The sequence below is a fragment of the Cetorhinus maximus genome, chromosome 13 (assembly GCF_964194155.1).
Source record: "Cetorhinus maximus chromosome 13, sCetMax3.hap1.1, whole genome shotgun sequence".
Classification (NCBI taxonomy): Eukaryota; Metazoa; Chordata; class Chondrichthyes; order Lamniformes; family Cetorhinidae; genus Cetorhinus; species Cetorhinus maximus.
The window spans coordinates 65,796,343-65,822,238 of record NC_135891.1 but is presented as its reverse complement, the minus strand read 5'-3'; the positions used below and the strand labels follow the sequence as shown (position 1 = coordinate 65,822,238).

General features: G+C 44.9%; 1 protein-coding gene across 1 annotated transcript in view; it reads left to right on the top strand.

The window, feature by feature from the left end:
- Positions 1 to 25,824, top strand: part of LOC144689095 (piezo-type mechanosensitive ion channel component 2) — a 190,222-nt gene extending 164,398 nt beyond the window's left edge. Inside the window, exons 44-49 of the mRNA XM_078556243.1 lie at positions 4,094 to 4,186; positions 11,145 to 11,314; positions 12,399 to 12,515; positions 16,438 to 16,517; positions 17,790 to 18,012; positions 24,388 to 25,824. Of these exons, the coding sequence (XP_078412369.1) occupies positions 4,094 to 4,186; positions 11,145 to 11,314; positions 12,399 to 12,515; positions 16,438 to 16,517; positions 17,790 to 18,012; positions 24,388 to 24,640 (936 nt within the window). The 3' untranslated portion in view covers positions 24,641 to 25,824. The remainder of the gene's footprint in view (positions 1 to 4,093; positions 4,187 to 11,144; positions 11,315 to 12,398; positions 12,516 to 16,437; positions 16,518 to 17,789; positions 18,013 to 24,387) is intronic.
- The last annotated feature ends 72 nt before the right edge of the window (positions 25,825 to 25,896 follow it).

Sequence of the window (25,896 nt, the reverse complement as noted above, 5' to 3'; positions counted from 1 at the left end):
GGCTGGGAGTCAGTGGGGGGAGCCAGTAGAATTGTGTGAGAAGGCACAGGGTGGAGATCCTAGTGCCACCCAGAATCCCTTTGATAAGGGAGGCTGGCAGACAGCCCACTGCACAGAGGCCAATGAGGCCCTTAAGAGGCCAATTAATGGCCACTCAAGGGCCTTATACCACCACTACTAGTAACCTACCATGTGGAGAGGCAGCAAGGTATACCCTGGCAACCTCCCTGTGGACTAGGGGCAGGGGGAGTGACCCTCCTGATTGGAACCCTGTGTCCCAATGAGGGACCCCCCCACCAGCGGCAAAGGCCACTCCCGCTGAAAGAGACTCTCATGCCATCACGACCCCACTCCCCACCACCATTGTCCCTCTGCTGGGACCTGCCTTAGTGGCCATGGTGAACGCGACCATACTCACCCGTCTTCTGGGGCTTCCATTGTCGCTGGTCCGGGGACTGCTGCAGTACCAGCAATGGCCACCACACCTGGTGGCACTGCTGGGACTGCAGAGCTGCCAGCCCTCTGATTGGCCAGCAGCTCTTGTATTTAGCTGCCTGATTGGCATTTAATCCTGTCGAGACTCCTGGAAATGACTGCGGCAGGGTTGCCACAGTTTATGGCCAGTGGACGGAGCAACTGCCATGGCCATTAAATTCAGCCCTCAGTGTGAGAGCTGGGCACAGAGTGGGGGAAGACTTAAAGGGGAGGCCTGTTTTGACCAAAGTTTTAGATTCCCTGATGGCTTTTAATGGTGGGAGGAATGTGGCCAAGAAAGACAGTTATGGGTATGTGATGGCTTAAGGTCATATCACCGAAGGTGCTGCTGTGTGTTGTATGTTCTGTTCACTAGATCTCACGAAGATGTTCTGAGTCTTGTATGGTTGAACATTAAGTATTTATTGGTAACATGTAACTATGTGCATATATACAACCCAAGCTATGAGCTAACTCCATGCTTGCTTCTACACTGGCCTCTGTCCAATCCACAACTTTTTGGATTTCCAGCATCCGCAGTAGTTTTTTGTTTTTATCTCTCTAGTCTCAGGTCATGTGTCGTGTCTCTTTACATCACACTTTGGACTATTCTCAGCCCCACTTTAACCTTGCTATGCCAGATATCCTTATATTACACCTCTCCCCAAGTCTTTACCCAGCATATTTACATGACAATCATGCTATCCCTTCTCCCCCTGCCAAGCCTCTGACTTTACAGATTCAGGTGGCCTGGAGGCTTGACCATTCTGCCAGACCTCATTCCGGCCACATTTGGAGGAGTGGTAAGCTCTGTTGATTTGGGCAAACTTTGTCAATTCTGGGTTTGTAGTTGTTTCTGGGTCGTAGTCTGTCGTTCTGGCACTTGGTTCTCTTCTTGTAACTCACTTTTTCCACTCCTTGCAGTTGAACTTCTCTTTGTCAACTCCCCATCTGGTCTGCTCGGGGACCACCAGCTTATCCTGTTCTTTCCAGAGAGAATGTTCATTCCGTTATTTCATGGCCAGTGTTGCCTTTTCCATGTGGTCCACCGTGATCTTTGTGGGGTGTTGAAGGTGTCTCTCCCTGTCATTTAGATGTTTCTCATCAATGGACTCGCCTTGCAGTTTGGCTGTTTTCGCGACACTGTGTTTTTCCTTGTGCTTCTGTGCTTCACTGAGGTGTACCCTGGCAAGCTGATGGCTGTCCCTTTGCTCCAGCATTGCCTTGCAGTTGTGTGTGTTGTCTGGAGGTAGTGGTGTCTTTGCCGTGGTGTTCACCATAACACTGGCTCCCATGTCCAATTTAAAGTTGGTGAGGTGACCATTTACTGTGGTGTCCGCATTCCAAAAAGAGAAACCAAGATGCTTGACCTCACCCAAGAAGCGGGGCTGGGTCCCTTCCTGGTCTGGTACCTCAACCTCATGGATTGTCTTGGGATCCTCTACCCGTCTAGGTGTTATTGTTTTGCATGGCTTTCCAAAGTGTCCCGGGCGGTTGCAATTAAATCACTGTGCTGAGGGTGTCGAACATTGCCCTGCCTGTGGGGTTGCTTCGCTCCACAGCACTGACATGGTCATACACCCTCTTGTGGTTGGTTTAAGTATTGCTTTCCTTGGCCTGGAGTCTGTCTGCCCCTTTGCTGCTTTACTAGCTGAACAGTTGAGCTTGCTTTGTACCATGACTTGCTTTCGCCATGTAAGATGGATCGGTGCTGTTGGTGGATTTTGGACGGCTTGACTATTTAGATGGCCTTTTCTAGGGTCAGGTCTTCCTTGGTCTATAGTATGTCTGAAAGGGCACCGTCAGCCACTCCAATAAAAATTCTTTCCTTATGACTTTGACTTAAGTTCACCGTCGTCACAGCCTTCAGCAAATCCACATAGTTCATTAATGAAAGAGTCAACTGGTTCTCCTTGCTGCTGGACATGTTTGTTGAATTTCGCTCTCTCTAAAATTTTGTTGCTTCTTAGATTGAAATGTGTATTGAAGGATTTTAGAACATCATGAAATTTGCCTGAGGATTCATTTATTCCTTACCTCATAATAATGTCATTGGCCATTGGATCTACTGAATAAAATTATGTATTCACTCATTCAGCTTCCATCTTTTTATCTTATCCTGAAGCTATCACATATCTAAGGAATCATTTCTGCCAAAGTCTTCAATTTGGTCTGGCCCTTGGATCAGTTCAAATTGGTTTGGTGATGTTGATTTTTTTTGTTCATGGTTGTATAAAAGTTCAGGTGAGTACAGTTTTGAATGCTGCGTGGGTTTTAAAGATGGCATTGCAGTAACCGTTTTCTTCAAAGAGTCTTCCTGCATTTATTGGGTTGTGGTGGGGTCCTGCTGCAATGGCAGTCCCAAGCTCTTTGTCTTTAGTTTTTTTGCAGCAATTTACTTAAAACAACGCTTTAGGGACTTTTCTGCGATATTGGACGATTTTCGAACGTTTTACAGTGGATTCCCAGCTTTGGCTGATTTTTTTTCTTACAACGAGGTTGGCCGCCATAAGGCATGGCGCAGACTCTGAACCCAGGCTGGCTGGAGAGCTTTCAGAAATGGGCTGCTCTGGCGCTTTAACAGCACTGACAACATTTTAAAACTAGTTCTAGCTTAGAACTGAATTTTTTTGCTCACCCCTGTTAGGACCTTTGACTGCACTCTGTGGGCATTCGCAATGGACCTCCACGAGATCTTGTGGAGTCCTCAGCTGCACAGTGGAGTTTTATCTTCTGCCTTTCTGCTTCCAATTCTGCAATGGAGCTTCTCTCAGGTGATCTCCCTCTGCGTCTTCACTTCAGGTGCTTTCAGTCAGGTCAGAATGCTGCTCCTTTAGTTTTTCAGCTTTTGAATTTTTGCTCCAGCTTCTCTGGGCTTTTCCAAGCACTGCCACCATGTTGTATATTGTATGTTCTATTCAGTAAATCTCAAGAAGAGGTTCTGAGTCTTGTATGGTTAGCATTTTTTATTGATAACATAACTGTGTACATATATACATAGCCCAAGCTATGAGCTAACTCCATGCTTGTTTCCACACAGGTCTCTGTCCAGTCCACAACTGACTCTAGTCTCAGGTCATGTGTCTCTCTACATCACACTGTGGGTGGTACTGTTTTCAGTCCCACATTAACCCTTGCTATGCCAGATACTCTTATAATACAGGTGCAGAAAGGCAAGAGAAGAACAGTGAGTGTGAGCAAGGACCTGGGGTGGGGTAGAGGCCTCAGAAGATCTGTAAGCAAGGATGAGAATTCCAATCAAATACATAGGGATAAGAGGAAGTGGATGGCAACAACAAGAGGCATGAGGGTGAGCAGGACTTGGCGCAGGATAAGGGATAGGCAGTGCTGTTCTGATTAATAGCTTACAGTGCAGTGAAGGCAGTGTTAGAGAAGTTGAGCTTGGAGGAGCTGACTAATGTGTGGATAAAGATTAATCAATATCTTCCAGGTTGATACCCCTCCTTAGCCATATATCTTTATATGGCTCAGTGACAAGTTCTATCTGATATCGCTCCTGTGAAGCACCTCAGAACATTTTTAGTACACTAAACACACTATATAAATGCAATTATTGTTATAATGTGTATTTTCTAAAATCTTGTCTTTATTTGTGCAGCCCCTGTTTATGATGAGCGCACAGCAGCAGAACCTCAGGCCACTTTCCACCGCAGCATATAACGATCTCACTAATCGGTACACCCTCTATCCGGTAAGTCCCATAGGGTCGCCAGGCAACCGGCTCCATGTGAAAATGTAATGAGCAAGAATCCCACTCAGAGAAAGGTGGGTGGAGGGATAGGATGCTGCCTGGGCTGGAGGGTCTGAGCTTAGAAGAAAGATTGGATAGGCTGGGGTTGTTTTCCTTGGAGCAGCGAAGGTTGAGAGGGGACCTGATAGAAGTGTATAAGATTATGCGGGGTGTGGATAGGAAGGCACTTTTTCTGTTAGTAGAGGGGTCAATAATCAGGGAGCATATATTTAAGGTAAGAGGTAGAAGGCTAAGAGGGAAGTTGAGGAGTATTTTTTCACCCAAAGGGTGATGGGATTTTGGAACTCACTGCCTGAAAGGGTGGTTGAGTCAGAAACTCTCGTAACATTTAAGAAGTATTTAGATATTCACTTGTGTTGCCATAGCCTCCAGGGCTATGGACCATACGCTGGAAAATGGGATTAGTGTAGTCAGGTCTTCATTGACTGGCATGGACACAATGGGCCGAATGGCCTCCTTCTGTGCTGTAAATGTCTCTGAGTCTATGAGTATGAGGCGGGGAGTGTGGGAAGGGAGTCAGATCAGGGAATGGGATGGATGTTTTAAGCAGCTTCATTAGTTGCTGGGCACTATCATGATCAAGGCTAATGATTATGGATCTGACACCAGGTTGATGATGTTACTGGATCAACAATCCAGTGCTTGAGAGTCCAAATCCCAACCTGGGAAGTTGTGAAATTAAGTTCAATAAATTTAAACAATTATGGGAGTGGTGCTCAAGATAAATGGCAATAAATTTATATAGCGCCTTTTACAACCCATCCCAAGGCTATCCCAAAGTGCTTTACAGCCAATGAAGTCCTTTTGAAATATAGTGAATGTTGTATTGTAGGAAACATGGCAGCTAATTAGTGCACAGCAAGCTCCCACAAGCAGCAATGAGCTAAATGATCGGACAATCTGTTTCCAGTGAAGTTGATTGAGGTATAAATACCGGTATATTGGAAATGACCATGAAAGTTGTCAGGCTGTTGTAAATACCTGACTGGTGCAGGGGAACAAACTTGCCATTCTTATCTAGTCTATGTGGTTGACTCTTAAGACAATAAGAGATGGGAAATAAACATGACTTTGTCACGTTCCAAGACTAAATTCAAAAAGTATAACCTGCTGCTTTCTAACATCGCACAAGAAAGATTATTGTCCCAACAAGTGATAGTAAGAAATGTTACCCTTTAGACTCTCCATTATATTGGCTGACGGTCGACTTCTTTTATCAACCCTGTGTAGAATATCGATTGCTTGTGATGGGGAGAGTTACAAAGTTCTAATACACTTAAAGGAAAACAGAAAGTATTTACATTAATATGTCACCATTCACTATCCAAACTACTTCAGAATCAATGAAGTACTTTAGAAGTGTAGACACTATTATGATATAGGGATAAGCAGCAGACAATTTGGGCATAGCAAGCTCCCACAAACAGCAATATGATAAATGGCCGGGTCATCTGTTTTTGTGATGTAGATTGAGGGATAAATGTGGTACAGGGCACCAGGAATAACTCCTCAGCTCCTCTTCAGATAGAGGCTGTGGGATCTTTTCCATCCAGCTGAGACATCAAACCAAGGCCTCAGTTTAATGTCTCATGTGAAAGAAGGCACCTCTGACAGTGCAGCAGTCCCTCAATACTGAACTGGAACTGTCAGACCATAAGACCATAAGACGTAGGAGCAGAAGTAGGCCATTCAGCCCATCGAGTCTGCTCCACCATTCAGTAAGATCATGGCTGATCTGATAATTCTCAACCTCACTTTCCTGCCTTTTCCCTATAACCCTTGCTTCCCTTACTGATTAAAAATCTGTCTATCTCCGCCTTGAATATACTTAATGACCCAGCCTCTACAGCCCTCTGTGGTAAAGAATTCCTCAGATTGACTACCCTCTGAGAGAAGAAACTCCTCCTCATCTCTGTTTTAAATGGGCGCCCCCTTACTCTGAGATTATGCCCTCTGGGGTCCTAGATTCTCCCACCAAGGGAAACAACCTCTCAGCATCTACCCTGTCAAGTCCCCTAAGAATATTATATTTTAAATAAGGTCGCCTCTCATTCTTCTAAACGCCAATGAGTGCAGGCCCAACCTACTCAACCACTCCTCATAAGAACATCCCTCCATACCCGGGATCAACCTAGCGAACCTTCTCTGGACTGCCTCCAATGCCAGTATATCTTTCCTTAGATAAGGGGACCAAAATTGTTCACAGTATTCTAGGTGTGGTCTAACTAGTGCCTTGTATAGTTTTTACAAGACTTCCCTATTTTTATACTCCATTGCCTTTGAAATAAAGGCCAACATTTCATTTGCCTTTCCTATTACCTGTTGAACATGTATGTTAGCTTTTTGGGATTCATGCCCAAGGACCCCCAAATCCCTCTGTGCTGTAGCCTTCTGCAGTCTTTCCACATTTAAATAATATTCAGCTCCTCTATTCTTCCTGCCAAAGTGCATAACCTCACATTTTCCCACATTGTATCCCATCTGCCAAGTTTTTGCCCACTCATTAACCTGTCTATATCCCTCTGTAGACTCCTTGTGTCATCCTCACCACTTGCCTTCCTACCTAATTTTGTGTCATCCGCAAACTTGGCAATAGTACATTCACTTCCCTCATCTAAGTCATTAATATATATTGTAAATAATTGAAGCCCCAGCACTGATCCCTGTGGCACTCCACTAGTTACAGGTTGCCATCCCAAAAATGCCCCCCTTTTCCCAACTCTCCATCTTCTATAAGTTAGCCAATCTTCTATCCATTCTAATATACTACCCCAACACCATGGGCTCTCAACTTATTAAGTCGCCTTATGTGCAGTACCTTATCGAACGCCTTTTGGAAATTCAAATATATTACATCTACTAGTTCCCCTTTATCTATCCTGCTTGTTACCTCCTTTAAGAATTCTAATACAGTTGTTAGGCATGATTGCCCCTTCATGAAGCCATGTTGACTCTGCTTGATTAAATTATGTATTTCTAAATGCTCTGCTAGTACATCCTTTATAATAGACTCCAACATTTTCCCAATGAGAGATGTTAAGCTAACTGGCCTAGAGTTACCTGTTTTTTTGTGAACCTTCTCTGGACTGCCTCCAACACCAGTATACTTTTCCTTAGTTAAGGGAACCGAAATTCATCCCTTTTTGAATGAGGATGTTACATTGGCCATTCTCCAATCCTCTGGGACTCTTCCAGAATCTAAGGATTCTTGGAAGATTACTACCAGTACATCCACTATCTCTGTAGCTACTTCCTTATCCTAGGATGCAACCCGTCAGGTCCAGGGACTTATCGGCCTTTAGCCCCATTAGTTTCCCTAGTACTTTTTCTTTAGTGATAGTTATTGCATTTATTTCCTCCCTTCCTTTTGCCCCTTGATTATTTCGTATTTTTGGAATTTAGTATCTTCTACCGTGAAGATTGAAGCAAAGTATTTATTCAACTTCTCTGCCATTTCCTAGTTCCCGTTTATTATTCCCCCAACCTCATTCACTAAGTGGCCTATGTTCACTTTGGCCTCTCTCTTCCTTTTTATATATTTAAAGAAGCTCTTACTGTTCATTTTTATATTACCTGCTAGTTTACCCTCAAAGTTTATTTTCTCCCTCTTTGTTATTTTTTTGGTCATCTTTTGTTGGTTTTTAAAACTTTCCTGATCCTCTGGCTTACCACTAATCTTTGCCACATTGTATGTTTTTTCTTTCAATTTGATGCTATCCTTAACTTCCTTGGTTAACCATGGTTGGTTTATCCCCTTCCTTGAATCCTTCTTCCTCACTGGGATATATCTTTGTTGAGAGTCATGAACTATTTTCTTAAACACCTGCCATTGTTCATCAATTGTCTTTTCTGCTAAACTGCTTTCCCAATCCACTCCAGCCAACTTTGCCCTCAGTCCATTGTAATTACCCTTATTTAAGCTTAGCACAGTTGTTTCCGACCCAAGTTTCTCACTCTCAAACTGAATGCTAAATTCTGCCATATTATGGTCACTGTTTCCTAGGGAGTGCTATCTACTGAGCCACAGTTCACACAGTTTTGAGGTTCAGCTCCTGCTCATAAACTATAGGAGATGACTTCACCAGAACCCAGATCCAATATATTGCAGCCATCATCTCTCACAGGATCACACTGACTGTCTTATATAATGTATCTAGGACTGTTTAGTGACCCTGCCAATGGGGGGATTAAATGTCAACCAGAACGAGAAAGATACCAAAAGAAAGAAAAGACAGTCTCGTTGAATTTTGTCAATGATTACACAGAAGCTGACAATATAGCCTGCTGGTCAATGTGAAATTGCAGAAAGTAACATGTAAATGATGGCATTGTTGTACAGTTAGACAGTAACTTATGGGAAGCAAGGTTAAAATGGAGTCCAGTTTAACAGTAGTGGTGATTAAAAATACTGAGGTGTCCGAGTAGTGTTGTGTATCAATAGATAATTCATGGCTGTGTTTAGTGTATATTAATCGTGTTTAATCATATGCTGGTAGTGGGCATTAACTGGGGATTCACTTGTGCTCCAATAAAAAGGAGATACCTAAAACTGTGACTGTTGGGTTAGAAGGTGCATCTCTGTAAATAAAAGCTTATAAAAGTGTGCAAAGATTGGCTCCAGTTCTACCCTTCACCACCTGGCTTTCTGGAATTGAACACTCTGGGCATGGCTTTGAAACTTCTTCAGTTTCATGATCCCCTTAAAAATCCCATACAAAATTAGTGTATGTCATGGAAGTATAATAATTTTCTGGTTTATTATGAAGTAGGTTTATGGGGCTAAGTATAGCTGGGTCTGTCTGTCTGTGATTTAATTACATTTGCAGTCAAGCAGACTGCAAGCTTTAAATCATGAAAAGAAGCTAGGTGCTTAACATGCTAATAAGTAAACATGGATGCGGGCTTATCATGTAAGGTGTGAAGGGAATTTGCATTTTTAGATAAATGAAGGGATATTTGGGGATCTTAGTCTGTTTACAACTAGCCAGATAAGCAAGACTAAGGAATGTGTTTAGGTTTTCCCAAAGGTTACTGGCAATAGAAGCAACATGGAAGTTTTTATATTGTGAGGAAGATATTGGAACAATAGAATTTACATATTAAAAAGCGAAACATATATAGAGGAGAATGAAAGGTTATGTGTCAGAAGGCCATGTAAGACCTAACAGAAGTGTGTGAAATAGCCTTAATAAAGCCTGCAGCATTTATGCATAAGTCTGCTATCTAATGAACCTGAAGTTGGAGAAAATCCATTTAGAATTCCATTGTCCAGGGTATTGTGTTAACATGCTGGATCTGTTTAATATCTAAAATCTATTTTTGGACCGTTGCCTTAAAGAGGGAGTCAGGCTAATTAAGAGTTTTAGGAGTTATTATAGTAGTAATTGTAGGCTTATGTATGTGCTTGACATCTTTTATTTAGTTAAATATTTTAATTTAATTTTTTAAATCTCTAAAGGTCTTTGTGGACTTATTACTTCTGAATTCAGTGTACACATCTTGTAATAAATACAAATTGCAAAACCGTTGTGATAGCGCAACCAAGTTTCCCTCATGGATTTGGTCCACCTGGCACACATCATCGGCCACATCATAACAAATCGGGGTCAAGAAGCTAATTTAGTAATGAACTTGGCTAAAAGTTAATTTGCAAAAGCAGAAGTTACATATCTCGGCCATACCATTGAACATGGTAAGGTGGTTCCAAGCGATATAAAGTCAAAGCTATCATGGATTTCCCCATGCCTAGAACAAAACGAGAAGTTTTGAGATTTCTGGGCATGAGTGGGTTTTACCGGAAATTTGTACCAAATTTTAGCAGTGTGGTTGCTCCATTGACTGAACTATTAGAAAGGAACAAGAAGTTTCAATGGACACAGGAGTGTCAGAAGTTATGTGACAGTTTAAAAACTGTATTGACTGCGACACCAGTTTTGGCAGCACCTAATTACGCCAAGCAATTTAAGTTGGCTGTTGATGCAGGTGATGTAGGCATTGGGGCTGTACTGTTGCAAGAAAATAAAACTGGAATTGAGAAACCAATAGGGTTTTTTTCAAGAAAGTTGAATGTACAATGGAGAAAATATTCAAAGACCGAAAAGGAGACTCTAGGTCTGCAGAGTTTATGTTGCAAACAATTCGTCAGAAACAATTGTTTATACAGACCACAATCTTTTAAAATTTATGGAAAAATTTTGTGACCGAAGGGCAAGGCTGTTCAGATGGAGTTTATTACTGCAGCCACTTAATTTGCAGATTATACATGTGATAGTGCGACCACATTTCCCTCGTGGATTTGGTCCACCTGGCACACATCATCTGCCACATCATTAGATGTACTTTGGCTAATTTGTTTCTGAAAGGCCATATTTAGGAAAGCCGACTTCAGAAAGAGAAAATGTTGAGTGTTTCTCTGAGCGTTACTGGTCTGTTTAATAGGATAGTGTAGAGGGAGATTTCCTCTGTGTCTAACCCATATCCACATTTAACTCATCAAAATGAACATCTGAAGGGGGGAATGAAACAAAATGAAACCTGCTCTGAGAGTTTTTAATGGCATCACTGAGTTCCCAAAATATACACCCTTTTTAACAGAAGTTTGATTTTAGAAATCAAGCATATGGTAAAGATACATACACACACACACACACACAGGAAGTGGGTCAATGAATGAGGGAGAGATTGTGAAGGAGACAGAGAGAAGCAAAGCCTGAGAACCTTTGATGGGACAGCGTAGAGGGAGCTTTACACATAGTCGGGGGGAGGAGCTGGGAGGCTGTGCATGAGTTGGACGGGGGGTGGGGGGAGAGTTGGAATTAATGGCAAATGGACAAAATGGAGGTAAAGATCAATTTTTAAAGCTATCATAAAAGCATTCAATTTTTTTTAATTTCCACAGTCTGCTATGCAATTTTTGGTTAACTACATGCCAGAAGACATAATGGTGGCTCATATAAAGAGCGATGCCAATCTGCTGTGGAGTATCAGTCCTGCCAGTCTCAAGGCGATGAAAGAAGAAGTTGCCAATTCTTCAAGGATTTACATACATTTCCACTGGACCATTCTGAGGTACAGCCTGTAGCACGGAATAAACAAGACACGGGAAGTCACGGCCTGTGACTTCAGTAAAACAGAATTGATCATCAAAATGAATTTTTGAGGTGACAGAAACAGACTGAAACCTCCGGCCCCTTGTTTGTAGTTTTCAGTGTATTCCCACAGAAGGTAATCACGCTGGGCCATAGCTACTTAGAGGCCAGTTACAGAGCAACTTTTGCAGACAGCAGGAATAAGGGTCATAAAAGCCTGCGCAAATTGGCATTAAATCTCCCTGAGGAACAGTACAACTGGTTTCCAAAACTGAAAACTGTTGGGTAGGGGGAAGCTACTTTAAGGTTACAGCTGAGGTTCAATTTTTGACCAATGTAAGGGATAGTTTACCCTCTGTCTAACCTGTGCTGTGAGTGTTTGATGAGGACAGTGTAGAGGGGTTTTTACTCTGTATCTAACCCCGTGCTGTACCTACCCTGAGAATGTTTGATGGGTACGGTGTAGAGGGAGCTTTACTCTGTATCTAACCCCGTGCTGTATCTGCCCTGGGAGTGTTTGATGGGGACAGTGTAGAGGGAGCTTTACTCTGTATCTAACCTAATGCTGTACCTGCCCTGGGAGTGTTTGATGGGGACGGTGTAGAGGGAGCTTTACTCTGTGTCTAACCCCGTGCTGTATCTGCCCTGGGAGTGTTTGATGGGGACAGTGTAGAGGGAGCTTTACTCTGTATCTAACCTAATGCTGTACCTGCCCTGGGAGTGTTTGATGGGGACAGTGTAGAGGGAGCTTTACTTTGCAATTAAACCATGCTGTTCCTGTTTAAAGATATCTCATTTATACATGGATCACACATTAAATATATGCTGTATATATCCTAAATTTATATTTTGCTTCCTGCATTTCCTTGTATATATAATGTTATGATATTAAACAGAGAACTGAAACACATAGGGACAGTGTGACATCGATAGTTTGCTCGGGATGTGGAACCCCACAGCTGGGTGACCCCCTGTAGCAGAGTTATTTCTGATCAGTCTGCCTCAGTTGGTGTTGCCCTTGTAAATCCGTAGGATCCTGATTCGTGTTTCTCATGTTCCTTCAGGAATGTTTCCCTGTTGATGAATCCTGAAGCTTTTGGTAAACACACAGTGCTTTGCACGGACAGGGAAGTGAAAAGGGAGCTGGTTCAGCTGCTGGAAGGAACCCGCGAGAAGCCAGTGTATGTTACATACTTGTTGCCTCTGTCACTGTAATGTTTTCATGGCAATTCCACCTCAAACTGTTTGCTTCAGATTCACTGAGGGGGTCTTTCTGGGCAAAGGGAGGCAGGTTTGGTGGCTGTGGGGAGTTAAATCTACTAGAAGTGACATTGGGTCAGGATCCCGACATATTCCTGACCTCTTCCAACTTTTACCCAGGTGGGCTTGAAGGCGAGTGGGGAGCCCCCTTGAAGCTGTCAGTAAGGTCATATGATGAAAAAAGCCAATGAAGTGTCTCTTTAACCCTGCATTTTGGCTTTAACAGGCAGCATACCTATTCCTCAAGCTGTGTGGAACTCACCAAGGTCACTTAGGTGGGTACACAGTGGGTAGTGCTTCTTTAGTGAAACCTGCAGGCTGGGGAGCCTTTGACCAGTGAAAATAAAGAGCTCCAGCCATGGCCAGGTGAGAGGCTGCTTCACAGCAATCCCTCTCAGACAGCGTGATTGCCAACTTCTTGTAAGTCACTTCACCTGTCTTGCACTTCACTCACCTTCAGATACACTTCCCTGCTCTCATCCTCCACCAGGGCATGGGAGCAACTTATGCAGCTCCACCTTGCACCTCTGATGAGGAACGAGTGGAAAAGCAACATCTGCAGCAGCACCAGCTGCCCTCTCCTCAGTCACATGTCCCTCCACAGAGCTGAGGGGATGGATACCAAGATCGAGCTGGAAGGAGATGGGATGCTGGACCTACAAGTTCAGCTCTCTCAGCATGTATGAGCACCAGTGCCTCAGGAATCTCAGGCTCTCACGGGAGATGGCACCTTCAGCCTCTGGAATAACCCTCCTTCCCAGTGGAAGAGGTGATCAATTATTACCATTGGTCATGAGGGTGCCTGTCACCGGAGGGTGATCCCTGAGCAAGAGGAATGAGTGGAGCTGTAAGATGTGTTGTTCTGGGGAGTGCTGTGCGGGAGAATGCTGGGAAACCAGAGAGTAGGGTTTGGCAGCTGAAGGTGTTACCCCACTCATCTCTCCTGCCCTCCTGAGGCCCTGAATACTCTCAGTGAACTGGCTGCACATCAGAGGGACCACACAGCTACTGCAGACTTCCTCGGTCACTTCCACCCATGCCTGTTTGGTTAGAAAGTTAGTCTTCTTTCCCCTGTCCTTGGGAGAGCTCATCTCGCTGCAGCCCCTCAGATTCTGCAGCAGGACCCCCAGGTAAGAGAGAGAGAGCTGGGGTGTGGGGTGGTGGGTGTGGTGTGGTGGGGGGTCAGCCCTTCCCAGGTTTCCTCTCCATTCCTGTGGTTCCTGCAGCCTCAAAAATCCAAATGCTGGTAAGTCATTGTAACCCATGTCGTGGTCTCTTTAATGAGAAATGCTTCCTTTGACATAGAAACATAGAAATTAGGAGTAGGAGTAGGCCATTTGGCCCTTCGAGCCTGCTCTGCCATTCATTATGATCATGGCTGATCATCCAACTCGATAGCCTGCTCCCGCTTTCTCCCCATATCCTTTGATCCCTTTCGCCCCAAGAGCTATATCTAACTCCTTCTTGAAAACATACAATGTTTTGGCCTCAACTACTTTCTGTGGTAGCGAATTCCACAGGCTCACCACTCTCTGGGTGAAGAAATTTCTCCTCATCTCAATCCTAAATGGTCTACCCCATATCCTCAGACTGCGACCCCTGGTTCTGGACTCCCCCACCATCGGGAACATCCTTCCTGCATCTACCCTGTCTAGTCCTGTTAGAATTTTATAGGTTTCTATGAGATCCCCCCTCATTCTACTGAACTCCAGCGAATATAATCCTAACCGACTCAATCTCTCCTCATATGTCAGTCCTGCCATCCCAGGAATCAGTCCAGTGGATCTGACAGATCCAGCATACGATCCAATCTCTCTTCCCCTGACTGGTCAGAGAACTCGGAGGTAGGCTGCTTATGGCATGGCCCAGTTAAAGAGGCACTGCAAAGCATGCTACAGATGCCAGTGGGTTTCTGTCTTGTTACACACCCTGCAGCTCACCAGGGACCCTCAGCTGAAAATTCTACCCATTATGTTCTCTGTTTCTCGTTCTCCCCTCCCTCTGTATCTCATTAAAGAGATTGTCAATTGATTGTCTCCCTATCTGCCACTGCATGTACCATTCTGTCTTTCCCCATTTCCACCATCGCTCTCTCTCCCTTTCTTTCTTTCACATTCTTCTTCCCTCCTTTTCTTTCTCTGGCTCTCACCGCTGTGCCCCACCGCCACCCCCTGCCCATGACATTGGGACTTTCTCCCTCAGACGTTTTGATGCACGCAGGCCTCTCCCTGGGACTTTACAGTGCACTCAAGAACATGAGAAATAGGAGGTGGAGTCATTCGGTAATTCAGGAATGCTCTGCCATTCAGTACAATCATGGCCGATCTTCTCCCTCAACTTCAAGTGCTAATAACCGAGTAGAATCTTTGCTCATTACATCAGCCACCAGCCTGGCTTGGTTTAGATTTCTGCTGGGCTGCACCTCACTGACAACCCCACAGGGCAGAACATTAGGTGGGACCAGGATTCGAGTTCAGTATTTGGTTTTGCTGATGTTGAAAATTCACTAACATTTCTATTTACCTGCTGTCAGTGAAGACAGAAATGAGCAAAAGAAGCATTGCACAAATTACCAGGCAGACCTGAGCTCAAAAAGTGGACTAGTGTCGTCAGTTAATTGTTAAGAGTGCTTTTGAACTGGGTCCTTGAGGCTCGTCTGAGCCTAAGGCCTAAGATTTTCAGCAGTCCCAATATGATCAGGTGTTTCCTAGAATCAAATGTACCCCTCCCCAGCTCTGCCTTCAGCCGGTCAATCAGCTTATTTAAATTTCCCGCCACAGTATTTACCCCTCCCCTCTCTGAAACCGGCAGCTGTTGAAGCTACAGGCTTGATAAGGTCACCAGCCGTTTGCCACAGAGAGCCATGACTAGGTGCAGAGTGGTAAGCAGCAGTCTGGAGAGCTCAACAGTTGGAAATAGATAGGATCGCCAATCACGGGTCTTCATTCATGGAGTCCATGGACTCAGGATTCAGTAAGGTGGGGGTCAGAAAACAGCCTTCCCAACCTCATTTATCCTTCCCCCTCCCCACTTCCCCTACCCCAACTTCGCTTTCCCCTCCCACCTTCGCTTTCCCCACCCCCCGCTTCCCCTCCCTTACATCCCCTCCCCCGCCTTCACTTTCCCTTCTCCCGCCTTCACTTTCCCCTTCCCCACTTCCCATCCCCAGCTTCCCCCTCCACTTCCCCATTCCCCAACCTAGCTTCCCTCCTCCCCTGACCTCGCTTTCCCTCGCCCTCACTTCCGCATCCCCCCTCCTCCTGCCCTCGTTTGACCCCTTCTGTCCATCCCCTCCCACATTTCCCCATCCCCCGGCCTTGTATTCTTCTCCCCCCATCCTGCGGCCTCATTTCCCCCTCCCCTGGTCTCGGTTAACCCTCCCCCCTGCCCCAGTCCCAGCCTTGCTTACTCCACCCTCCCCCACTATGCCCGGCCTCGCTTCCCCCACCCCTGGCCTTGCTTCCCGCTGCCCCACCCCGCCCTCACCTGCTCTCGTTTCCCCCTCCCCCACTCTTGCTTTACCCGCGCCCCCCCCACGCCACCTGCCCCTTCTCTACCATCTCTTCCGACACCCCCCTAACCTTCACTTCCCCCTCCTTCCATACCCTTGGCTTTCCCTCACCTGCTCACGGGTGACCTCTTGCTTCTTGGCACAGCAGCTGGCACAAAACCACGAGCATCACCGGGTCAGATGTTATGTGGTCAGACTCAAACCTGCAGGAATGCTGACCACCAGAGGCACCGACCCTACTGCAGCCTGCATGGATTGGTTTTGCCATGATCTCTTTTTCTTTCTCACGAACATTGATGATTCGGAATGATAACCATTCTCTCTCATTTTAGGCTAATTGAGGGTCTGTTGCCAAAATACATTCGAGCGACTGCGCAGCCTGAAGCTAAGCCAGCTTTTCGACTTCGAGTAGGTGAGTGAAGACATGGGATAATTAACTCAGGATCTTCTCCAGTGACCTCTTGAGGATACCTGTATATAGGGGGGTTATTGAGAAGTCCCAACTGAATGGGGTTTATCTCTCTCTCTCTCTAGCAGTCCCTCACTTTGAGGAGGAAGCCTGCCATAGACCCCAAGAGCTTGTGCATGGAGTTTTCCTTAAACGTGGGGAGGCTGTTGCGCCACAGCTACCACATGGTTCTGGCTGACCAGAAAACTCTCCCACTCCTCCCGCCTGCCATAGGCATATCGGAAGTATTTCCAGGTTGACAATCAACCTGCTTGGCCACGCAACAAATGCACATTCTGTGGCCACCAAGTCCTGGAGTGGGACTTGGACCCGCAGCTTCTGGCTCAGAGGTAGGAACCCACTGCACCACAAGACCTCCCTATTCGCAGGGTTTATACTCTTTTGAGTACAAGAGTTAAATAAGTAAACTGATGAACTGCCCCTTAAAGGGGGGGCTGTCACAAAAAACAAAACTTTAAAGGAAAATTAAAGAATTAAGGGGAAGATGATGCACTCCAGGCCCTGCAGCTCCCACCAGTCACAGAAGGCCTCAAGCGTATCACTGGACACCACATGCCCCCTCTCCAAGGACCCAGAAGGTTCACAGGGTACGTGGACTTGGCATAGTAACTGAGATGGAGAGTCCTGGGGTGTATGTGCACAAATTGTTAAAGGCGACAAGGCAAGTTGAGAAAGCAGTTAAAAAGACATATGGGATCCTGGGCTTTATAAACATGGGCAAAACCTGTATAAAACACTGGTTCAGCCTCAACTGGAGTATTGTGTCCAACTCTGGGCACCGCACTTTAGGAAAGATGGGAATACTTTAAAGAGCATGCAGAAAAGATTCACGAGAATGATTCCAGAGATGAGGGAAACTGTTCCCTTTGGCTAAGAGGTAAAGAACCAGAGGACACAGATTTAAGGTGATTGGCAAATGAACCAAAAGTGACATGAGAAAAATCCTTTTTTAAGCACTGAGTGATTGCATTACCTGAGAGGGTGATAGAGGCAGGTTCAATTGTGACTTTCACAAAGTAATTGGATAGGAACTTAAAGATAACAAATTTGCAAGGTTATGGGGAACAAGCAAGGGAGGCACTAGCAGAATTACTCTTGCAGAGCCAGATGGACTGAATGGCCTCCTTCTGTGCTATAACCATTCCACATGAGGTTCTAAGCCCAGGAAATACTGAGTGACATCTTGTGTGCATTTTGCTTCCTAAATGGCTACAGCTTTTCCCAGGGGTGATGAGGGCACTCTGGCCTTCTACAGGAATGTCTCACTGCAGATGGAGGAGGAACCTGGGCCAGGCAACACATCGCATGGAAAGATGAAGTGGTGGAATATCAAGGAGTGGAACCCCCAGTGTGCCAGCCACCATTGCAGTGACATGGAGCTTATCATCTTCAATGACAAAGTCAGCCCTTCAATTCTCGGTTTCCTTGCTGGATATGGGTAAAGATATCTTCCGTTTATAGACCTCTTATTCTACATTCGAGGGAGGTGAGCCCTCACCTCTGGAACTGTAGCTCAGAGATAGGTTGGGGAATGAGGTAATTATGATTACAGAATCACCCCTTCATTGATGGACAAGCCAATACAAAATGGGCAATCAACTCCTGACACCAGCATTGAATTCTGAAATAAGGCAATTTGATTTGAATGGTCAGATTTGGCAGTGATTGCACCATGGATGGGGGGGATGCTGGATGGGAAATTCACCCTTCCACTCTCTGACAAGCAGTGAGTACCCTATCTCAGTCAGGCTGTCTGAGGAAGCTACCTGATAGAAAACACTTTGCTGCAACCCACTGGCCCCATAAGACTGCTGGAACCTAGTTAGATGATGTAAGATATCTGTGCCTTGGGCGCAACAGGGGAATGTAATCGTGCGGAGGTCTGCTTAAAACTAAGGAATGACTCCACGGCCTGAAAAACACAGGTAGGAAAAGGGAGGAGTCTGAGTCTCAATAGGACAACTTGTTACTTCTAATCTTTCTAGGATGATCAGACAGTAACATTGTACTCTGCCTCTATGCTAATACTATCCAAGGCTATTGGAGCATTACAGAGATTAGCTAACTGCAGTGCATTGTTAGAATTTCATTCAGTTACGGCCAAATACTGATTGTATATTAGGGGGAGGTGTTGGGGTGGTATCACTGAACTGGTATTCTGGAGATCCAGGTCCTAGGGACCCAGGTTTGAATCCCACCATGGCAGATGGTGGAATTTGAATTCAATAAAAATCTAGAATTAAAAGTCTAATGACGATTGTCGATTATCGTAGAAACCCATCTGGTTCACTAATGTCCTTTAGGGAAGGAAATCTGTCCTTATCTGGTCTGGCCTGCATGTGACAGAATGTGGTTGACTCTTAAATGTCCTCTGAAATGGCCTGGCAAGCTACTCAGTCCTAAAAGGAATGAAACCAGATGGACCACCTGGCATCGACCTAGGCACCAGAAACGACAACGGCAAACACTGTCCTGTTGACCCTGCAAAGTCGTCCTTACTAACATCTGGGGGCTTGTGCCAAAATTGGGAGAGCTGTCTCACAGACTAGTCAAGCAACAGCCTGACATAATCATAGACATGGAATCATACCTTACAGGTAATGTCCCAGATACCACCATCATCATCCCTAGGCAGGACAGACCCAGCATATATGATGGCACAGTGGTATACAGTCAGGAGGGAGTTGCCCTGGGAGTCCTCAACGCCAACTCTGGGCCCCTGAAGTCTCATGGCATCATGTCAAACATGGGCAATGAAACTTCCTGCTGATAACCCACTGTGCGAAATGAGATAGATTTCAAACAGGTCTTGCAGCTCAAGACTGGGCAACCAAAAGGTGCTGTGGGCCATCAGCAGCAGCATTGTACTCAACCACAATCTGTAATCTCATGGTCCAGCATATCCCCGACTCTACCATTACCACTAAGCCAGGGGATCAACCCTGCTTCAATGAAAAGTGCAGGAGGGCATGCCAGAAGTAGCAACAGGCATACCTAAAAATGAGGTGTCAACCTGGTGAAGCTACAACACAGGACTTTTTGCATGCCAAACAGCAGAAGTAGCAAGTGATGGACAGAGCTAAGTGATTCCACAACCAATGGATCAGATCTAAGCTCTGCAGTCCTGCCACATCCAGTTGTGAATGGTGGTGAACAATTAAACAACTTACTGGAGGAGGAGGAGGAGGAGGCTCCACAAATACCCCATCCTCAATGATGGAGGAACCCAGCACATCAGTGCAAAAGATAAGGCTGAAACACTTGCAACAATCTTCAGCCAGAAGTGCCAAGTGGATGACCCATCTCATCCTCCTCCGGAGGTACCCAGCATCACAGATGCCAGTCTTCAGACAATTCAATTCACTCCACATGACATCAAGAAATGGCTGAAGGCGCTGGATAATGCAAAGGCTATGGGCCCTGACAATATCGCGGCAATAGTACTGAAGACTTGTGCTCCAGAACTTGCCGCACCCCTCGCCAAGCTGTTCCAGTACAGCTACAACACTGGCACCTACCTGGCTATGTGGAAAATTGCCCAGGTATGTCCTGTACAAAAAAAGCAGGACAAATCCAACCCGGCCAATTACCGCCCTATCAGTCTACTCTCAATCACCGGTAAAGTGATGGTAAAGGTCATCAACAGTGCTATCAAGCGGCACTTGCTTAGCAATAACCTGCTCAGTGACACTCAGTTTGAGATCCGCCAGGGTCACTCAGCTTCTGACCTCATTACAGCCTTGGTTCAAACATGGACAAAAAAGCTGAACTCCAGAGGTGAGGTGAGAGTGACTGCCCTTAACATCAAGGCAGCATTTGACCAGTTATGGCATCAAGGAGCCCTAGCAAAATGGAGTCAATAGAATTCAGGGGGAAAACTCTCCACTGGTTGGAGTCATACTTATCACAAAGGAAGATGGTTGTGGTTGTTGGAGGTGAATGATCTCAGTCCCAGAACATCACTGCATGAGTTCCTCAGGGTAGTGTCCTAGGCCCAACCACCATCAGCCGCTTCATCAATCACCTTCCTTCCATCATAAGGTCAGAAGTGGGGATGTTGCTGATTGCACAATGTTCAGCACCATTCGCAATTCCTCAGACACTGAAGCAGTCCGTGTCCAAATGCAGCAAGAACTGGACAATATCCAGGCTTGGGCTGACAAGTGGCAAGTTACATTTGCGCCACACAAGTGCCATGCAACCATCTCCAACAAGAGGGAATCTAACCATCGCCCCTTGACATTCAATGGCATTACCATCACTGAATCCCCCACTATCAACATACTGGGAGTTACCATTGACCAGAAACTGAACTGGACTCGCCACAAGAGCTGGTCAGAGGCTAGGAATCCTGCAGCGAGTAACTCACCTCCTGAGTCTCCAAAGCCTGTCCTCCATCCACCAGGCACAAGTCAGGAGTGTGATGGAGTACTCTCCACTTGCTTGGATGACTGCAGCTCCACAATACTCAAGAAGCTTGACACTACCCAGGATAAAACAGCCCACTTGACTGGCACCCCATCCACAAACATTCACTCCCTCCATGGCAGAAACTCACCAAGTCTCCTTAGGCAGCACCTTCCAAACCCATGACCACTACCATCTAGAAGGACAAAGGCAGCAGATAGATGGGAAGACCACCACCTGCAAGTTCTCCTCCAAGCCACTCACCATCCTGACTTGGAAATATATCCCGTTCCTTCACTGTCGATGGGTCAAAATCCTGGAACCCCCTTCCTAACAGCACTGTGGGTGTACATACACCACAGGGACAGCAGCGGCTCAAGGCGGCGACTCACCACCACCTTCTCAAGGGGAATTAGGGATGGCAATAATGCTGGCCTAACCAGCGACGCCCACATCCCATGAATTAATAATAAAAATATACATTACCATCATGAATGGAGACCAAGTGCTTTTCAAACAGTAGTGGATCTCCTTTGGTCTTGTTCATAGGTAGTCAGGAACATTATTATGTTTAGGTGCTAACCTGGCCTGTCCCTTGAAAGGTAAACTCTCAAGGAAAATGACTTGCAAATTTTATCCTCCAGTTCAATAATGGGCTTTTTCATTTAAGACTATTTTGTGCATGACAGCTGCATTGTATGTACTAGACCTTTTTTTAAAAAACTAGTAAATTTCCTCTGGCAATGCACACTGAAGGACATTATTGAATGCACCTCCTAGGTCTCACTTCCTGTTAGACCATGGTGCAAACACATCTAAAGATGTGATATAGGTGTGACACAGAAAGTGCATGATGTTACCAGTAAATTTCCCATTGTCCAGAGCGGGTCATTTAATTTTATTCCCCCAGCATTTGATAGGATTTGGCAGAACTTAGGTTTTGTAGTGTTAGGTATCGTTAGGTTTGGCAGTCCGCAAGCATTACCCAGACCTCCGGTCTGTCCACAAGCATTACCCAGACCTCCCTGTCGCTTGCCATTTCAACACTCCACCCTGCTCTCATGTCCACATGTCCGTTCTTGGCCTGCTGCATTGTTCCAGTGAAGCTCAACGCAAACTGGAGGAACAGCACCTCATCTTCCGACTAGGCACTTTACAGCCTGCCGGACTTAACATTGAATTCAACAATTTTAGATCATGAACTCTCTCCTCCATCCCCACCCCCTCTCCGATCCCCCCCTTTTTTTCTCCAATAATTTATATAGATTTTTCTTTTCCCACCTATTTCCATTATTTTTAAATGTATTTCCATCCATTGTTTTATCTCTACCTTTTAGCCTTTTTCGATTCCTTCACCCCACCCCACCCCCACTAGGGCTATCTGTACCTTGCTTGTCCTGCTTTCTACCCTTAATTAGCACATTCCTTAGATAATATCACCACCTTCAACACCTCTTTGCCCTTTTGTCTGTGCCATCTTTTGGTTATCTCCACCTATCACTGGCCCTCTATCCAGCTCTACTTGTCCCACCCCCCCTTAAACCAGCTCATATTTCACCTCTTCTATTTTCACTTAGTTCTGTTGAAGGGTCATTCGGACTCGAAACGTTAACTGTGTTCCTCTCCGCAGATGCTGCCAGACTTGCTGAGTTTTTCCAGGTATTTTTGTTTTTGTTTTGGATTTCCAGCATCCGCAGTTTTTTGCTTTTAACTTAGTGTTTAATTGACTGCCACTTCTCAATTAGGTTTGGCAGCATTGGAGGAAGAAAATTCAGTGATCTGGCTTCATTTTGGATGAGACCTAAAATTTGGTAGAAGTGGAAGAGTGGAATGTGGGCTTCTGTTCACTTGATGATGCCTGGGCCTTAATCAAGGCTAAGGACAAACACTGGTACTTCTATAGTCAGGGAGAACCCGGTTCCACTGGGAATCTGCCCCATTTCTTCAGCTTAGACATTTTCCTGTAGTGGAACACACTCTGCATCATCCCCAGCCCCTACAAGAAGGCAGAAGGAGCAGCTGGGGTGTCCCCAGGCCACAGTGGAAATTCTTTTTGATATTAATTTTTATGGAATGTGGGCATCGTTGGCTAGGCCAGCATTTAATGTCCATCCCTAACTGCACTCGAGGAGGTGGTGGTGAGCTCCCTTCTTGAACCGCTGCAGTCCATGTGGTATAGGTACACCCACAGTGCTGTTAGGGAGGGAGTTCCTGGATTTTGACCCAGCGACAGTGAAGGAACGGCCGATATATTTCCAAGTTAAGATGGTAAGTGGCTTGGAGAGGAACTTCTAGGTGGTGGTGTTTCCATGTATCTGCGGTCTTTGTCCTTGCCCCAGTACAGCCTTGGAAGGCCTGGGCAACACCAGCAGGAGTATGTGATTATAGTGAGACATCTAAACATGGATGTCGGAATTTAGAATGGAAGCCTTAACAGGAAGTCCAGGCTGATACAGAGGCAAAAGTTTCCACTTGGTTGTGCTGGTTTCTTTCAGAGCAATTTGTCTGAAATCAGCCAAACCAGAGTGAAAGATCAAGGAGCTTTAAAGCTCAAATTACATCCAGCACTAATATTTTCTGTGAACTTTTATGCTGGTTTAAAAATATTGCACTGGACTCTGGCCCCATCACAAATTGGCCATACCCCAAGATCAAAATAATCACCATTGTTGATTCCACTAATTACATCTGCCTGAGGGCCTTCAAGCAGGTTTTTTAAAATTAACCTTTTTTAGGTGCAAGGTGATGAATAAGCACATTTTAAAAGCTTTTAAATATTTCTATTAATTTACTGAACAAATGCCTAGCATACACCAATGTTACTGGCAAGTTGTTCTGTATAGAATTTTTAAAAATTCTTTTGAGTTATAGTTAAAATCAGGTTACTCACAGGTGGTAGACTAGATACTCTGATTAAAAGTGCTTATTTTGTGATTAAACCCATTTTCAGGTGGATTAATAATGCTCCATCAGGTTACCACACAACTGTATCAAGGAATATTTTGTAATGTAAACTATTTTTTCACTTTCTAAAATGCTGCCCGATTGCACTGGCTCACAGCAGATTATTTAGCAAAATGTAAGTGAGTTTGAGCAGAAACAAGGGAAAAGGGTCACTTCTCAAAACTAGCTCAATTTGGCGCACAACTTTTAGCCGATTTGCTGACTGCACTACAAGTGGGAACTCTGGACCATTAATTGTATTCCAGCTGATCAATGATTGTTTAGAAGTTGTGAACAACATACCCAAGTGTTACATTTATGGGGCCTGATAAAAGCTGGATTAGTATCAAGTAGAGATTCATTTGATAATGACATTACCCACTCTAACTCTGATCTGTAGATTTATATCATCATACACATGTTCTTTTACTGAAGCTTCATATTGTAATTTTTCCCTTCTCAGTATCGTCGGCCTGTACCTGTCGGTGGTGCTGGTAATTGGGAAGTTTGTTCGCGAATTCTTCAAAGGCATCTCTTGCTCCATCATGTTTGAGGAACTGCCCAACCCTGATCGAATCTTGAAGCTGTGCACTGATATCTTCCTGGTTCGTGAGCTGGGGGAGTTGGAACTGGAAGAGCAGCTCTTTGCCAAACTCATCTTCCTTTACCGCTCTCCTGAGACTATAATCAAGTGGACCCGCGAGACGCAGGAGTGAATGATGCAGGCAGGAACACTATCACTGAGAAATTGAACATTCTTTACACATTGTAAAGGGTGTATCCACTCAACATTAACCTCAGGAAGCCTCATGGGAGCCTTAGATTCCTTTAAACTCTTTTTACAGCTTCCTTAATGAGAGAGAAAATCTGCATGTTTATTCATTCTGGAATGCATTGAATTTGAACTTTTTAACTCAAGTATATATCTCAACAGGAAAACAGCTTGTACTGCGTGGGCAGGAACTACCACAGAATTATTAGTCAACTGACGCATTGCTAAAAAGACAATAACTAAACTGCTTACCCCTGCTAAATGTGCAGTTTCACAGCTCAGTAACTTCCACTTCTAGTACCAAATGCTGTTCAGAAATAAGTACAGGAAACGTAACTGCACAAGCCGATCAGCGTCTGAAGGAAATCACTGGTTCAGCGGCAGACCTGGTACCACCAGCATTTCGTTTTCCCCCCTCTGAGAATCTTTTCTTTTTCTTAATAATTACAAATAGTTGGGGTACTTGCTATTGATCACTTGAGTTGCATTACTTCCAACCACTGACATTGATTTGTAGTGCGTTGAATGTAATTGTAAAATTATAGGAACACAAAGTGCCAGTGAAGGAAAAGGTGGGTGTTCTTTGGTAAAGGAGCTTAACATTCTCTCCCCACTGACACGTCATTCATTTAAACACTAACACTTTGGGAGAAACTTGCGTTTTGCTCATACTATATTTGATAGATAACACTGCACGACTTCTACCAATTGTTCATCATAACTTCAATATGCTCATGGAAACACAAAACCCAACATTAACACAAAACTTTCCTGCCCCAATTGAGTGCGCTTAAAGAAACAGCTATCATGGAGAACTGCAATAGCTATCCTCCCACACTTGGCAGCAACAGACATTACAATTCCCCACCTTTACTCAGCTTTTCAGAGTGTTCTCAACACCAGTGCTTTATCCTGGAGTGGTACCCAATCTTTCAGGACAGAACAGCAGGTGAAGTTCAATCATGTGCAGCTTTTATAGACTTCTCACCTTGCACAGTACAAATTGGGATTTCACTACAAAGGGAAAATGGAGGGTGTGCTTTTTTGCTTTACAGAAGAGGAGCAAATCGAATTAAAAGCACTGTCAACACATCTTGTATTTCTGTGAACTGAATAAATCTGGCAAATGTTATGACTCCTTTTAAACTGAGTTCTGCCAGTTTCTGCATTATGCTTACAGTAGGATTTTTGACCTTCTAT